Source organism: Mustelus asterias, chromosome 21, assembly GCF_964213995.1.
Source record: "Mustelus asterias chromosome 21, sMusAst1.hap1.1, whole genome shotgun sequence".
Classification (NCBI taxonomy): domain Eukaryota; kingdom Metazoa; phylum Chordata; class Chondrichthyes; order Carcharhiniformes; family Triakidae; genus Mustelus; species Mustelus asterias.
The window spans coordinates 55,556,451-55,573,307 of NC_135821.1; the positions used below are offsets into that span (position 1 = coordinate 55,556,451).

The window sequence follows — 16,857 nt, forward strand, 5'->3', positions numbered from 1 at the left end:
AGTGCAGTGACGGCCATAGGTGCTGCCTGCTGTAGTGGCGGGCTGTTTAAAAGGCCGGACTTGCCGCTCCAGATCTTGTAGGAAAAACATAAAACTAAAAGCGGGTCTTGAGTCTTCACCGCTCACTCCATTTTCAAGTTCGCTGATTACACAACCGTTGTGGGTCGAATCTCAAACAATGAGGAGACGGAGTACAGGAAAGAGATAGAGAATCTGGTGAATTGGTGCGACAACAATAATCTTCCCTCAATGTCAATGCAAGGGATAGTCATTGACTTCAGGAAGCTTAATGGAAGACATGCCCCTGTCAACACCAATGGTGATGAAGTGACAATGGTTGACAGCTTCATGTTTCTCGGTGTCCAGATCACCAACATCCTATCCTGGTCCCTCCGCACTGACAGTAGTTAAGAAAGCCCACCAATGCCTCTATTTTTTCGAGAGGCTAAAGAAATTCAGCATGCCTGCTATGACTCTCGCCAATTTTTACAGATACACCATAGCTTGGTATAGCTCCTGCTTTGACCAAAAGAAACTACAAAGGGTTGTGAGCATTACCCAGTCCATCACACACACCAGCCTCCCATCCATTGATTCCATCTACACTTCCTGCTGCCTTAGAAAAGCAGCTAGCATAATCAAGGATCCCATGCACCCCGGACATACTCTCTTCCACCTTCTTCCTTGTACACCAGTCACTGAAGGTAAGCATGCAAGTGCAGCAGTGAAGAAGGCAAATGTTATGTTGGCCTTCATAGCGAGAGGATTTGAGTTCAGGAGCAGGAATAATTGCTGCAGTTATGCAGGGCCTTGGTGAGACCACACTTGGAATACTGTGCACAGTTTTGTTCGCCTTATCTGAGGAGGGATATCCTTGCTATAGAAGGACTGCAGCAAAAGTTTACCAGACTGATTCCTGGGATGATGGGACTGACGTACGAGGAGAGATTGAATCGGTTAGGATTATACTCGCAGGAATTTAGAAGAATGAGGGAGGATCTCATAGAAACCTATAAAATTGTAACACAACTAAACAGGGAAGATGCAGGAAGCTTGTTTCCGATGGTGGGGGATCCAAAAACCAGGGGTCGCAGTCTGAGGATACAGGGTAAACCATTTAGGACTGAGATGAGGATAAATTTCTTCGCCCAGAGAGTGATACGCCTGTGAAATTCGCTACCACAGAAAGCAGTTGAGGCCAAAACATTGTTTGTTTTCAAGAAGGAGCTAGATATAGCTCTTGAGGGTAAAGGGATCAAAAGATATGGGGGATAAGTGGGAACATCTTACCGATTTGGAAGATCAGCCATGATCATTATCAATGGCGGAGCAGGCTCAAAGAGCCGGATGGCCTACTTCAGTCCCTATTTTCTAATTTTCTATGTTTAAATGGTGAGAAATTGCAGAGCTCTGAAGTTCAGAGAGACCTTGGTGTCCGAGTGCATGAATCGCAAAAGGTTAGTGTGCAGGCACAGCAAGTAATTAGGAGAGCACAACAATTATTATCACTTATTGTGAGGGGAATTGAATACCAAAGTAGGGAGGTTATGCTTCAGTTGAACAGGACAGTGCTGAGACCATATCTGGAGTACTGTGTACAGTCAGTATTGGTCGCCTTATTAATGGAAGGATGTAAATGCATTAGAAATAGTTCAGAGAAGGTTTACTAGACTAATACCTGGATTGGGCAGGTTATCTTATGAGGACAGGTTAGACTTGTATCCACAGGAGTTGAGGAGGGTAAGAAGTGACTTAATTGAAACACAAAATATCCTGAGGGATCTTGACAAGGTGGATATGGAGGGGATGTTTCCTCTTGTGAGAGAATTTAGAACTAGGGGGTCACTGTTTAAAAATAAGGGCCCCAATTTAAGACAGAGATGAGAAGAATTTTTTTCTCTCAGAGGGTACTGAGTCTTTGAAACTCCCTTCCTCAACAGAAGAGTCTTTGAATGTTTTCAAGGCAGAGGTAGATAGATTATTGATAAACATAGGGGTGGAAAGGTTGCTGGGGGTAGACAGGATGTTACAGCCATGATCTTATTATAGAACATATAGAACATAGAAAGCCACAGCACAAACAGGCCCTTCGGCCCACAAGTTGCGCCGATCACATCCCCACCTCTAGGCCTATCTATAGCCCTCAATCCCATTAAATCCCATGTACTCATCCAGAAGTCTCTTAAAAGACCCCAACGAGTTTGCCTCCACCACCACCGACGTCAGCCGATTCCACTCACCCACCACCCTCTGAGTGAAAAACTTACCCCTGACATCTCCTCTGTACCTACCCCCCAGCACCTTAAACCTGTGTCCTCTCGTAGCAACCATTTCAGCCCTTGGAAATAGCCTCTGGGAGTCTACCCTATCCAGACCTCTCAACATCTTGTAAACCTCTATCAGGTCACCTCTCATCCTTCGTCTCTCCAGGGAGAAGAGACCAAGCTCCCTCAACCTATCCTCATAAGGCATGCCCCCCAATCCAGGCAACATCCTTGTAAATCTCCTCTGCACCCTTTCAATGGCTTCAACATCTTTCCTGTAATGAGGTGACCAGAACTGCGCGCAGTACTCCAAGTGGGGTCTAACCAGGGTCCTATAAAGCTGCAGCATTATCTCCCGACTCCTAAACTCAATCCCTCGATTAATGAAGGCCAGTACGCCGTACGCCTTCTTGACCGCATCCTCCACTTGCGAGGCCGATTTAAGAGTCCTATGGACCCGGACCCCAAGGTCCTTCTGATCCTCTACACTGCTAAGAATGGTACCCTTCATATTATACTGCTGCTTCATCCCATTGGATCTGCCAAAATGGATCACCACACACTTATCCGGGTTGAAGTCCATCTGCCACTTCTCCGCCCAGTCTTGCATTCTATCTATGTCTCGCTGCAACTTCTGACATCCCTCCAAACTATCCACAACACCACCTACCTTGGTGTCGTCAGCAAACTTACCAACCCATCCCTCCACTTCCTCATCCAGGTCATTTATGAAAATGACAAACAGCAAGGGTCCCAGAACAGATCCCTGGGGCACTCCACTGGTCACTGACCTCCATGCAGAGAAAGACCCCTCCACAGCCACTCTCTGCCTTCTGCAGGCAAGCCAATTCTGGATCCACAAGAATTGTGGAGCAGACTTGAAGGGCTGTGTGGCCTACTCCTGCTCGCAGTTTTACGTCATTGGTTTTAGGTCACTGCTAGGGAAGCATGGAGAAATATCCTGGCAAAACATTGGGTTGAACACCTTTTAGTAATCCTTCAGGTGTGCGCAGGACATTGGGCCCTGATATTAGCTTTTGTTGGACCCATTTTACACCAAAAAAGCAGAGGTAACAATGTCCAGTTTCCACCCAAGAGCTCTCCAAGCGCACCAACCTGAACTTTTCCAGGACCTCAGTATTTTCCAATTCTTCCCTTCGTCCTACAGTCAATAGACATTTAAGCTACAAATTTAGAGCCAATAAATGGGTTCTCCTTCAATTGTTTTGTCCCTCCATAAACCCCTCTGTCCTCTTTTACAATGCTCCTGAAAATCCACCTCTTTGACCAAGTTTTTGGTCAATTGTCCGACCATCATTTGATATGATGTCAAATTTTGGTTGATAATACTCCTGTGAAGCACCTTGGGATGTTTCACTGTGTTTAACATGCTTTATAATGCAACTCATTGATGTTGGTTGGTACTTCATGAACTATCTAAAACTGAATCGTGGGGTGAAGTTCTCCTGTCCTGCCCGATATGATTCCCGTGGGGGCAGACCATGCAAAGTTCCATTGACCTCAGGTGGGATTTTCCGCTCTTGGGGTGAGTGGGGCCAGAAAATCCCGCCTGTGGTTTCCAGGGTTGGCAGAGGCCTCCATGTAAAATCCCTGCGATTGTGAGCCGTGGCTCAGTTGGTAGCACTCTTACCTCCTGAATCAGAAGGTTGTGGGTTTAAGTCCCAGTCCAGAGCTTGAGTACAGACATCAAGGCTGACATTCCAGGCATTGCGGGAGTGCAGCTCTGTTGCAAGTGCTGTCTTTCACATGAAACGTTAATCTGAAGACCTGTCTGCCCTCTCACGGGGATATAAAATATCCCATGGCATTATTTGGAAGAAGAGCAGGGGAGTTAGCCCTGGTGTCCTGACCAATATTTATTCCTCAGTTACCATCACAAAAGCAGATTTTCTGGTCACATCACATTACTGTTGGTGAGAGTTTGCTGTGTGCAAATTGGCTGCTGTGTTTCCTACATTACAACAGTGACTGCACTTCAAAAGTACTTTGTTAGCTATAAAGTGTTCTGAGATGTCTCATGATTTTTAAAGGTGCCATATAAATGCTAATAATATTTTTTAACCATGTACCTGGGCTTCAGGCTTTTAAAAATTCATGAATGGAATGTAAGCGTAATTGGCTAGGCCAACATTTGTTGCCCATTCTTAATTGCCCTTGAGAAGGTGGTGGTGAGCTGCCTTCTTGAACCGCTGCAGTTCAAGTGGTGTAGGTACACCCACAGTGTTGTTAGGGAGGGAGTTCCAGTATTTTGACCCTGCGACAGTTAAAGATTGGCGATACAATTTCAAGTTAGTATGGTGAGTCACTTGCAGGGGAACTTCCACGTAGTGGTGTTCCCAGATATTTGCTGTCCTTGTCCTTCCAGATGGTGGTGGTCATGGGTTTGAAGGTGCTGCCTAAGAAATCTAGGTGAGTTCCTGTGGTGCATCTTGTAAATGGTACACACGGCTGCCACCGTTCACCAGTGGTGGAGGGAATGAATGTTTGTGGGTGCAGATCAAGGGAGCTGCATTGTCCTGGATGGTGTCAGGCTTCTTGAGTGTTGATGGAGTTGCACTCATCCAGGTAAGTGGAGAGTATTCCATCCCACTCCTGACTTGTGTCTTGTAGAGTGGTACGGTGGCACAGTGTTTAGCACTGCTGCCTCAAAACGCCAGAGATCCGGGTTCGATTCCTGGCTTGGGTCACTGTCTGTGCAGAGTCTGCACATTCTCCCTGTGTCTGCGTGGGTTTCCTCCAAGTGCTCCAGTTTCCTCTCACAGTCTGAGAGACATGCTGGTTAGGTGCAGTGGCCATGCTAAATTCTCCCTCAGTGTACCTGAACAGGCGCCGGGGTGTGGTAACAAGACGATTTTCACAGTAACTTAATTGCAGTGCTAATGTAAGCCTACTTGTGACACTAATACATAAACTTTTAAAAAAGTAGATGGTGAACAGACTTTGGCGAGTCAGGAGGTGAGGTACTTGCCACAGGATTCCTAGCCTTTGACCTGCTCTGGTAGCCACAGCAGTTAGATGGTGAGGTGAATGTCAAGCCTACTTAAACATGTGTTTTTCAGGACTGTAGGGGAGGCAATGGTGCAGTGGTATTTTCGCTGGACTAGTAATTCAGACACCTAAGGTAATGCTCTGGGGACCTGGGTTCATAATCCCACCATGGCAGATGGTGGAATTTGAACTCAATAAAAAAAAATCTGGAATCTACTGATCATCATGAAATGATTGTCGGAACAACTCATCAGGTTCACTCATGTCCTTGAGGGAAGGAAATCTGCCATCCTTATTTGGTCTGGCCTACATGTAACTCCAGAGCCACAGCAATGTGGCTGACTCTTAAATAGCCTCAGGAATGGCCACTCAGTTCAGGGGCAATTAGGGACGGGCAATAAGCGCTGGCCAACTAGCAACACCCACATCCTGTGAATGGAAAAATACTATAATAGATCTTATTTTAAATGAACGACATGGGAGGCAAGCAGCACTTCAAGTTTAAAGTTTATTTATTAGTGTCACAAGTAGGCTTACATTAACACCGCAATGAAGTTACTGTGAAAATCCCCTGGTCGCCACACTCTGGCGCCTGTTCGGGTACACTGAGGGAGAATTTAGCTCTGCCAATGCAGCTGAATATAAGCAGTTATTGTCAAGCTGCTGTGGCATTTCTAAAATGGGTTGCGTGCTTCTTTTCCTTAACTAAATCAACAAATTGATGCCATGTGTGTTGCAGGGCACTGAGCGACCGAGTCAGCTCTCCCCGACGGATGAAGAGCTCGGTCGTTTCCGTCCCTCGGGCAGCATGGCTTCGGCCATTTCCGTCGCCGGGGTAGCGTGGCCGCGGCTATTTCCGTGACTCGAGCCGCGCGGCCTCGGCCATTTCCGTCACTCGGGCCGCGCGGCCTCGGCCATTTCCGTGCGCCGGAAGTCCCTTGAGGAACGGTCGGGTAAACCGGAAGTGAGCGATCAGGCAGCCCCTCCACAGACAGACAAGATGGACGCGGGGTTTTTCCGCGTAAGTAAAGCAGCGGTCAAGTGAAGTCCGCTCTTGAGCACGACTAGCAGGTTCCTCCATTGTAGTGGCGGCCAAAACACTTCAAGGGGGCCGGCGGATCTGTTCCGGTGTTTTAACCGCATAAAACTCGGGTCTTTCTGCCTCGAACACACAAAGCTGCGGATTCGGCCTTAGCAACCGAGCGGGAATGAAAATGGCGGCGGGTGGCAGGCAGGCGTTTGGGGGGGACCGTGCTGTAAGATTTGTTTTCGCCTCCCCAGCTCATCCGTTCAGTCTAAATTAATTAATTTCACCCCGGGCATAACTAGGGGGCTCCATATTGAAACTTTAGTTTGGGATAAAACCGGAGCGAGGAGGAGGGAGGCGGCTTTAATTTTCCTGACGAATTGACTCCACTGCGGCAGGCGGTGGAGGCGAAGGTTGACGAAGTGGCCATCCGATTCCGAAATGTTTTAACCGGAACCTTAATCCGCTTCCTTCGAGCCGTTTGAACTCGCCCGTACTTTGTCGTGAATGTTGACTTTTTTTGGGAGGGGGGGTGACATTAAATGTCTACTGGGATCTAACTCAGTAACAGCGTGGTCGCAAATTAGAGCGCGGTGTGGTTAGAGACTCAAACGTGGGCCCCACAGGCAAGTGTGCAACTCGCTTGGGAGCGTAACTTGAAAATTACTTTCCAGCTCAGTTTACACGAGTTATGCACATTCAACTAGACCCGTGACTAGATATAGCCCCAAAGAACATTCATAAATATTTTCATATCGGTAGTAACATTGCTTTAATGTAGGGCACAGGTACACGGGAGTGAGTTAGAGTTACAATTTATACAGGATTCTTGATTTCCATTGTAGCCTTTTCTGGAGCTCAAAATAGTTCCAGAAGTAAAACGTCGCCAACCTGTCGCAGTATTGTGTTAAGTTTCCCTTTGTTCTAAGTCGAGCATTGCGCGATTGTTAAACCCTGAGCTTCACTGTTACAGATACAGGACACTTAAATACCTGCTTGAGTGTTAAATACAAATTGTGTGTAATGGAAACTGAGCACATGGCAATACTTTATTGAACCAGTGGAGACACCAAAACTCATTTGTCCTTTTCTATCATGGTATCGTGTCTTGGAGGATTCATTTTTGCTTTTTAGCCTGGAAAGTTATAAAAGTTTCTTCCACAAAATCTTATGTTCATCAATTTGTTACAAAATAATCCTTTAAAAAGAAATAAAAGCAAAATGCTCTCCAAGAGGTCTGGCAGCAGCTGTGAGGAGAAACATTCTGGGTCTGTGATCTTTTATCAGAGCTGGGAAATGTTATGGGTTTCTAGCAAGTGAGGGGGATGGGGAGGGAAGAAAGTGGTCATGATGCAAGGCCAATGCAATGATGGGGCAAGTAAAGAAACTAGATGTGACTGGGGACATGATTGGCAGGATCATGAATGAAATCCAAAAGAGAGAACATAAAGATATAAACAAAATGGAGGCAAAATGCACAATCTTAAAGGTTAAGTGACCAGTCAAAAGATAAGGTACTGTTCCTTGAACTTTATTGGGACACGAGGCTGGAAAAGAAAGGTCAAGAAGTATGGTGGAGAATTAAAACAAGTGATTGAAAACTCGGTCCTACTTGTGAACTAATAATAGAAGTTCCACAAAGGGATTCCTCAGACTGCACTTGGTGGTTTCATTGCAGAAGAGATTGCATCATGAATACAGTACACTAAATTGAAAGAAATGCAAGTAAATTTGTTCATCACCGGGCAGGTGTTTGGGGCCTCAGATGGTGAAAGGATGGGTGTTGCATTTTCTATTATAAAGGGAGGGGCATAATGGAGGTGACTCAAATGGCTGATCAGGCTATTGCCAAGAGAACAGTTCTTTTGGAATGCTTGAACGGGAGTGAATGGAATGAAATGTTTTGGAGATGGTGCAGAGAGAGAGATAATCCATTGAACATAGGCTGGTGGAAGCTGAGTGGGAGCCCTGTCATGGTTCTGGGAGGGTGGGTAAGGTATGAGAGCAGGAGTACGTGGAATGGAGCATAAAACATTGAGGGGAATCCTCAGTTGACGAAAAAGAACATATTGATAGTGCAAACAGAACAGATGCAAAGGGAAACTGGGAGATTGGATTAGAATCGGGTGCGAGAAAGTGTAGTTAAGGTACCTAATGGGAGTCAGTGGGCTTTTAGTGAATATTGGGTTAGAACCAATGTTCCAGATTTGGAAATCGAGAAGTTTGATATATTGGCAATGGAAAGATGAGAGAACTGTGGAAATTGGACAGAAAGTCAGTGAAACTTTCCAATTCTGGGTGTGAGCAAGAAACAGCACTGATGTCATCATCAACAAAAGAAGTTGGGAGCGGTGGGGGGAGGCTACAGAGGACTAGAATGTCATTTGTATTACACACAAGGCAGGCATAGCTAGGACCCATATGAGTGCCCAGAGTAACACTGGAAACTTTGCAATCTTCATAACACAGTTCAACAACTTTAGATCATACCCATTGCTTCCATTTTGGCTTTTTTGCTGATTTTTCTTTCCTCTCTTTTCCCCCTTTGCTTTCGGATGGCAGCTATTTCTGATCCTGCCGTTCACATATTCCCTGCCCTCCCGCCCCCGACATACTTTAATTTTATGTTCTATTATCACTCACTTTGGCCTTGTACCAAGAACACTTATCTGAACTCTCCTCATCTCTACCCTATCACAGTTGTCCTTTTAACCACTCACTTTCTCAAAACTGATAGCATTTCTAATTTTGCATTTCTGATGAAAGGTTGCAGGCTTGGAGCCCTGTTTTTCTCTCTCCACAGATGATGCAACATCTGTTGAGTTTTTTCAGCATTTTCTGCTGATTGGTTCTCATCTCCAGCATCTGTAGTATTTTGCTTTAGCTTTCAAAAAGGATGAACAAGTTTTGACCAAAACCTTAAATTTACAGGCATTTAAGGGTTTTCTTTGACCTCTTTTAAAATTACAAAACTTTGATGGTGCAGTCTTGGTTACAGCCACAGTCTGAGTTAACCAAATGTACAATTGCCCGGATCAGGGAAGCTTTGCTCGTATTTAATATTTGACATATTTAATTAGGTTCACCAACATGTAGAATGTGTAAAAAAAAAAGCAAGGTAAATTAGAGGTGTAAAGAAAAGCATAATGCTGGATCAGATAAAGGTTTGACCAAAAAAGCATGGTTGCAGAGCTGAGCCTAGGGTTGATTGTAGGGCTCGAAGTTTAGAGGTGGGAAGTGGTGAGATAAGGGGTTAAAGCACAAAGAGAATTTTACTTCTGCGTTGTTTCAGCCAGTGTGGGTTCTACAGGATAGGATTTATGGGTGAGTGGGACCTGGTAATAAAAAGGCAAAATGAAATAAAAGCAGAACATGCTGGAAATACCCAAGTCTGGCAGCATCTGTAGAGGGAGTAACAGAGTTAACATTTTAAAACTGTAGATATGGGCGTTGAAGTTTATGGTGGATGGAAGATGAGACCCACCACAAGCATATGGTAATACTGAAGTCTATAAGGGATGAAAAAGGCATGGCTGCTAGTGGGCAATTTCAGTGGACAAAACTGGCAGGTGGACTTTGATGTGGGGCAATGTCAGGTCATCTGCTTTGGCTCTGAGAATAAGAAATTAGAATAGTTTCTGAATACTGAGAGACAAAGAACTGGAGAAGTGAAGATGAATAGTGTACACGTCTCTAAAAGCTAGTACATAGGTACAAAAGACAAATCAAAATAGCCAGTGGAATATTAGTTTTTATCTGAAGGAAATTGCAATTCAAAAAAGCAAGAGTGTGATTTTTCAGTTGTACATGCCCATGGTCAGATCCCATCAAGAGTACTGTTGCCTTTTGGTGCAGTGTTTCAGGAAGGACATATTTGCCTTGGTACGAGTATGATGCAAATTCGCCAGGGTGTCAGGGCTTAACTAAAATTATGAGAATAGATTGCATGAATATGGCTTGTATTCCTTTGAGTTTGCCATGACTCAGGTGGTAGCATTCTCGGCTGTGTGTTTTTATGGATTTTTGCGTTCGAGTGCCACTCCAAATTTGAGTATGTAATCGAGTCAGATACTTCAGTGCAGTACTGATGGATTGCTATATTGTCAGACGTGCCATCTTTTAGTTGAAGCATTAAACTGAATTCTCATTTGTCCCCTCGAGTGGACATAAATTATCCAGGTTATTATGTATCCCTCAGTCAACATAACTAAAACAGATTATCTGGTCATTCTCATAACTATTTGTGAGACCTTGCTGTGCACAAATTGCTAAGTTTCCTACATTTAAATGTTACTTTATTGGCTTTGGCTTTCCTGAGGTTATGAAATGCGCTAGATAAGTTATTTTCTTTGAGTTTGGGATAAGGGCTGATATAATTAGAGTATCTAAAATGATTAAGAGATTTTGAAAGGTAGATACAAATAAACTATTCTCTAATTAAGCAGTCTAGAATGAGAGAGCATAATTTAAAATTAAGGCCATTTAGGAATGAAATTACATATGTTTTCATGCTATGTAGTGCTAATCTGGAACTGGCTATGGATACTGGATAAATTGCAATTTTCAAGACTGAGATTAATAAATATTTGTTAGATATCAGAGATATATGGAATGGAGCTGCGTACAGATCAGATGGGCCAAATGACCTTTTGCACTAAATTTTGTGATCTAATTTGCATGGGTACAAGAAACTGAATAGCCTTTCTCATGTTCTCATGTAAGTGGGTGGTCTTTTTGGTGGTAAAGAAGTGGGATTATGCTGGAATTGTCACATAGTTCAGTTTAAACTGGGGGGGGTGTGGAATTGATGATGGTGCAGTTTGTGGCAGGGACCACAGTTGATAGCTTTGGTCCCTTAGGATTTAACTGGAGGAAAGTGGAACTGATTGAGGTTGACAGCTCAGGTATTGGGTGGCACGGTGGCCCAGTGGTTAGCACTCCTGCCTCACAGCGCCAGGGACCCGCATTCGATTTCTGGCTTGAGTCGCTGTCTGTGTGGAGTTTGCACATTCTCCCCGTGTCTGCATTGGTTTCCTCTGGGTGCTCTGGTTTCCTCCCACGCTCCAAAGATGTACGGATTAGGTGGATTGGCCATATTAAATTGTCCCTTAGTGTCAGGTAAATTATCAGGTAAACTAGCTAGGGTAAATGCATGGGGTTATGGGTGGGATTGCGGTTGGTGCAGGCTTGATGGGCCGAATGGCCGCCTCCTGCACTGAAGGTTTCTATGACTGAAATAGTTCAGAAAGGTAGAACTGGGCGTCAACAGTTCACCCACTTTTTAGTCTGTAAACGTTGAGCTTCTCTAATCTCTTGTAATGTATTATCTCATTAATGTTGGTGGATTGTATTGCTTGTGTCTAATGCAACTGTATCCTTTTTGTGAATAACATCGTATTCATGTGTGGTCTGGCCAGTGTAATATAAAGCATATCCGTTATAGATTTGTTCTGCCTTCACATTGTTAGTCATTTTAATTGCGGTTGTCACATTGTACATTGAAAGTGACATGCAACACTTACATCCAAGACTTGTTCCAAATCTTCCTGAATTGATTTACGTTTTGTTCATTGTATGCTGATATTCGCCAAGTCTTTATTCCCACTCAAGTTAGTGAGCCATGCTATGGTGCAAATTCTCGATGAATGTCTTCATATACTAGTCCATATTATCTCGATTTGTCTCAAATATTATCAGGGCATCGACAACTGTATTTCGCATTGCCAGGTACACCAACATCTTTCGTTCAGCAGCAGTCTGTGGATCACAGTCCCGAACATGATTTCCTTTAATTACAAACAAAATACTATGGATGCTGGAATCTGAAACAATAACAGAATGTTAGAGATACTCAGCAGGTCTGGCAGCATCTGTAAGGAGAGAAAATAGAGTTAATATTTTGAGCCCATATAATCCTTCAGCGTTGATGGGAGGGAGAAATGTGTTTGATTACATACGAAATAAGGGGTGGAGTAGCTTGAGCAGAGTAGATGGTCGACCATTAATGGGAGCTCGAAAAGATCGTAGCAAAGATGTAGCAAAACTTAACGAATGGCAGATGGCCCAGTGGTGGTGATGGGGGAGCAGATGGTTTGCCTTGGGACAACAAATGTTTGGATATAATTTGAAAAATGTTAAGATGGAGGAGCAAAGTCACAGTATAAAGTTGTTGAACTAAATCTTGAATCCAGATAGCTGTAACATGCCCAAATGGACGATGAGGTGGTGCTCCTCCAGTTTGCGTTGGGCTTCACTGGAGGGTTTTCTGTAAACACTTTTAACCAGCTTTTGTGAACCTCAACATGTTTATCATGCACATCTCTATTTTAGCTGAAATTAGAATAGAACTGCAATTGCATTTAGAACTTCTTGGCTTTTGTGGATTGGTGCAATACCGCCCACTGCCTTTAGGTCGTTCATTCATTCGTTACTAACAGTAAATTCTGGCCCAATGTCTTAAACTGAAAGACTGAAGTTTATAAACATTAACAGAAATGTTGAGACAATACTTGTAGCCTTTAACTCACTCCTATGTACCTATATAATATCTACTAGCATATTTTATGTATAGCAATTGCATTTTTTATTGCAATGATTTTCTGACATTTTTTTCCCAAGTCATTGGTGTTCACTTCAAACTGCTCAATAAAAAGTGGCAATCCACTTAATTTTTAATTTCAGTTTTGTGAATCAAAATTCAGAGGATAGTTTGAGGTTTGTTGTTCTGGCTTCTTATTAATCAGAATTCCTTTCTCTTCCACTGATCAGATTACAAGACAGCATTAACCATAAGGTATCCTCTATAATTTATATACTGAATATATATTTTCTTTTAAATGCCCTTATTATAATGGTGAGCTGTTTAGGCAGTGTGATGTAAAATGGTAATACAGTTGATTGTTATATATAAAAATGCATGGTATTGTGTGATTAATATTTTGGTAGTAAATTAGTTTTGAATGCAGGTATATGGATTATTCCTTTAGTGAAGACTCATTAAATGCTTTCTTGCTTGATGGTATCATATTGACAATCTTAACAATATATCACACAAATTTATTTTATGGTTTATTTATTTAATGGCTATTGCCATTAGCTATTCTAATTCTTTTCAATGGTGAAAGTTAGGATTTTTTTGAGCTGGATTTTGTATTTATATGTAATGAACTATTGCGTTTTTGATTTGATTCTAGCCCTATAACTTCGCTGCAGTTTGTAAATTCTTTATTGCATCCATCTTACTGTTATTACAGGTAGTTCTTCTGGGTTACTATGACCTTATTTTCTGTAAAGATTGTATTGTTTCTGTGCAAATCTTGCCTTTTGGGACATCTAGTTCATGGTTTAAATTAGAATCTTGTATATGATGCTCTATTTCTTGCCAGCAGTTTTTAAGCAAAAGAAAATTCTAACGAAGCTGGTTAGCAGTCATAGAAGACCTGTACTTATGGGGTGGAAGTAGTGAATTTAATTTGCATCTACAACTGTTCTTGCCCACTGTCTCTTCATATTGAGTATGTTTGATAGTTTATTTAGGCTCTGACAATCTGATGAATGTTGCTTCAGAATTCAGAAAGGTTTGACCAACCTGGGAATTGTTAAATCACAAGAATTGCAATGCATAGAAATCTTATTTTGGGGAAGGAATAATCTTTTATTACTATAATTAATGAAGCACCTTCGTACATTCAGCTTAAAGTGTTCTTATCTCAAGTAGAGCTAAGGCAAGAAACAAGAGAGCTCTCCATCTAATTCTAGACTTTTTGATGTTCCCATTTCCTATACTAGCTATCCTTGGAACTTTGCTGATTAGGTTTACCAATATGTTATGCTGTAAACCCACAACCACGAGTATTGGACTATCGATGGTTCAGTCATTTATTTAAGGCATCTTACAGACAGAGGCGATGTTTCATCCTATCGCCTTTCGTCAAATCCACATTTCATGGATACAAAGCCATTAGAAACTGACTCGCACTGTTACCATGTGGAAGTTTAATTTACATTAAGTCATGCTGCTTTTTCAATTTTCATTGAGTGCTGATTTCAATTTGAAGCTAATTTTTTCAGATTGTGCTGCCTCAATTTATTGGAAACGCAAATATTTTCTGCGTCCATGTATTCTTGTTAACATGCCATAACATTGATAACTTGTTTTGCACATTTTTACCCCATCAACAGAGCAAAATAACTCTTTGTTTTAACCTTCTAAACCGCAGCATGTTTAAAAATGTACAAAACTATTTCATTTGAAGAGCTTCCCAGTGACTTAGCAAATTGGTCCACTAAGTAAGTGAATAATGCCGACCAAGATTATCTCAGCTTTGATACCATTTCCTTTAATGATGTTTGATAGTGGTGTTATAATTGGCCTTGGCTTCCCTAATTTAGGAAGTGCTATTGTTTGGATGTTTTGTTGTTTCCTGTGTGCTGGTACATGTTGTTGAGACTTGTATACAAATTAATAGTCTGTCAGATAAGTTGTTGAATTCTTTCTGTAACTTTATCCCAGTTAATATCTTAGGCCAGGGGTAGAAAAGAAGAGGAATTCTGGTATTTTCAATTTGGTGCTTCAAATATTACGTACTAATATTTCAATTTGAATTCCACGATGGAGCAGTATTAAGAAAGGCCATGTGGAATGAAACCAGATAGAACAGAAGGTCTAATTTGTCTTTGTTATATTGGCTTTGTATTAGTATTTATAATTCATTAGCATGTAGTAGAGAGCATACCTTCAATCTGAAGATCATGAGTTCGAGGCCCATGGTGTCAGTTATTGTTGGTTGAATACTAGACGGAACCTTTTGAAGGGGAAAAACTTACAGTTGATCTTTAGTTTGGAAACATAGTTGCTGGAAAACTTGGTAGCTAGACAGCTGCATAGTTTTTATTCTACTATGTGAGGTCTTCTATAACAAAATTAATTTGCAAGTTTTTAGATGTCTGAAGGTGGGAAAAAAATCTGACAAGAATTTGGATGGATACATGCAGTCATATTTGGATGGAGTGCAGTCATATCCATCTTACGGAACACCTGACTTGGGAATGCTAAATGCCAAGACAGGATGCCAGATCTTGCAAATGTGCAATCATCCAACATTGATGTTCTCTTTGACAAAAAAAATTACCATGTTCTCCAAACTAGGATCAGGAACATGAATCTAGAGTTCTTAATATCTAGAGATGTCCTTTTTGAAAAACTTGGACCTAGAAAATGAAAATCAGAGAAGTGCCATCCAAAAATCTATCTGTTTAGATAGACATGGCTGCATGTTGTCATTAGCAAATGCAAACAAGTCTTATGACTCCCCTTTCTGCTACACTGGCTGATCTGATGAGGACAGCATTCAAGGTATCATTAGCTCCAGGGCTCATGGTCTGGGTGGAAATTGGTTCCCATTTCTTATCAATATTCAGTGATCCAGTGCTGGAAAGTTTGTGTATAGTCATGTACAAGGAAAGAATTCAGCATGGTTGTGTTCCATTCTATAGTGCAATGGCTTGCTGACATTGTCTAGGCTCACAGCTTATGAATGTACATTTGGTTAAGATATCAGAGTACTGCCAGTACCTCATGGAATTGTATTTAAGCAAGAATAATACCGTGGGAAAGCAGGAGAGAAAATTGTAATAGGGAGAATGAATAAAAAGAAGCTGCAATTAATTGGTGCATTGATAATGATTTGAGATTGGGTCCATCTGTGCGACGACCAACTCATTTTGTCCATAAAACAGTGACTTGCAAGGATTCATGTAACTCCTGCTTGCCAAGAAGACATTAAGGTCTGAGCAAAATGCAGTTTCTACAACTAGCAGTTACTTTTTACAGTACAATCAAAGGCAAAACAAATATCAATGTGTCACAAACGGAATGGCTTAGCATTTCACTTTGAATAATTTAAGATTTCTGTTGCAGTTCAGGACGATATCATTTCTCAGCTGTGTTCAACTTAGTGTAGCATCTGTTATCAATGCCAAAGGTTATGAGATGTGCTTGGTAGTGTTTGTCCGTTTCAATTTATTCAGTGAAGCAGTGATTGCTATTGCATTTTTCATGTTTTAAAGCCATACATTTCAAATCCATATATAAAGGTGCATTTCCTATGAAAGAATACAAATGCTCCAACTAATAGGTTTAATTGAAACATTTCCCTGGTATGCATCTTCCTGATTATTTCCCTTGAAATCCCATTGAAAGGTTTGCGTCAAATGGCCAACAAGCAATGTAAATGCAAATTTAATGTAGTTTGCCAAAAGAATCTGAGGCGAGGTGAGAATTTATTTTACGCAGCAAGCTATGATCTGGAAGATACTGCTTGAAAGGGTTGTGAAAGAGTCCAATAACTTTCAGAAGGGAATTGGATAAATGCACGAAGGAGAGTAAATTGTAGAGCTATGGGAAAGGCGGAGGGGGGGGGGAATGCTAATTAGATAGCTCTTTTAAAAGAGCAGGGCTCCTTCTTCTGAGCTTTATGATTTTGTGAACTGAACAAGCTAATCTACAACAGGTTCCATTGTATCTGCAGTAACTAGTCTGTAACCATCTTGGTTGCC

General features: G+C 42.0%; 1 protein-coding gene across 9 annotated transcripts in view; it reads left to right on the forward strand.

Moving 5' to 3' along the window:
• Positions 1 to 6,219: 6,219 nt before the first annotated feature.
• The window catches only part of srrm1 (serine/arginine repetitive matrix 1), an 83,745-nt gene continuing 73,107 nt past the window's right edge, over positions 6,220 to 16,857 (forward strand). For all 9 annotated transcript variants that reach the window (XM_078237917.1, XM_078237922.1, XM_078237920.1 and 6 more), the window contains exon 1: positions 6,220 to 6,294. In XM_078237917.1, the coding sequence (XP_078094043.1) occupies positions 6,274 to 6,294 (21 nt within the window). In that variant the 5' untranslated portion in view covers positions 6,220 to 6,273. The remainder of the gene's footprint in view (positions 6,295 to 16,857) is intronic.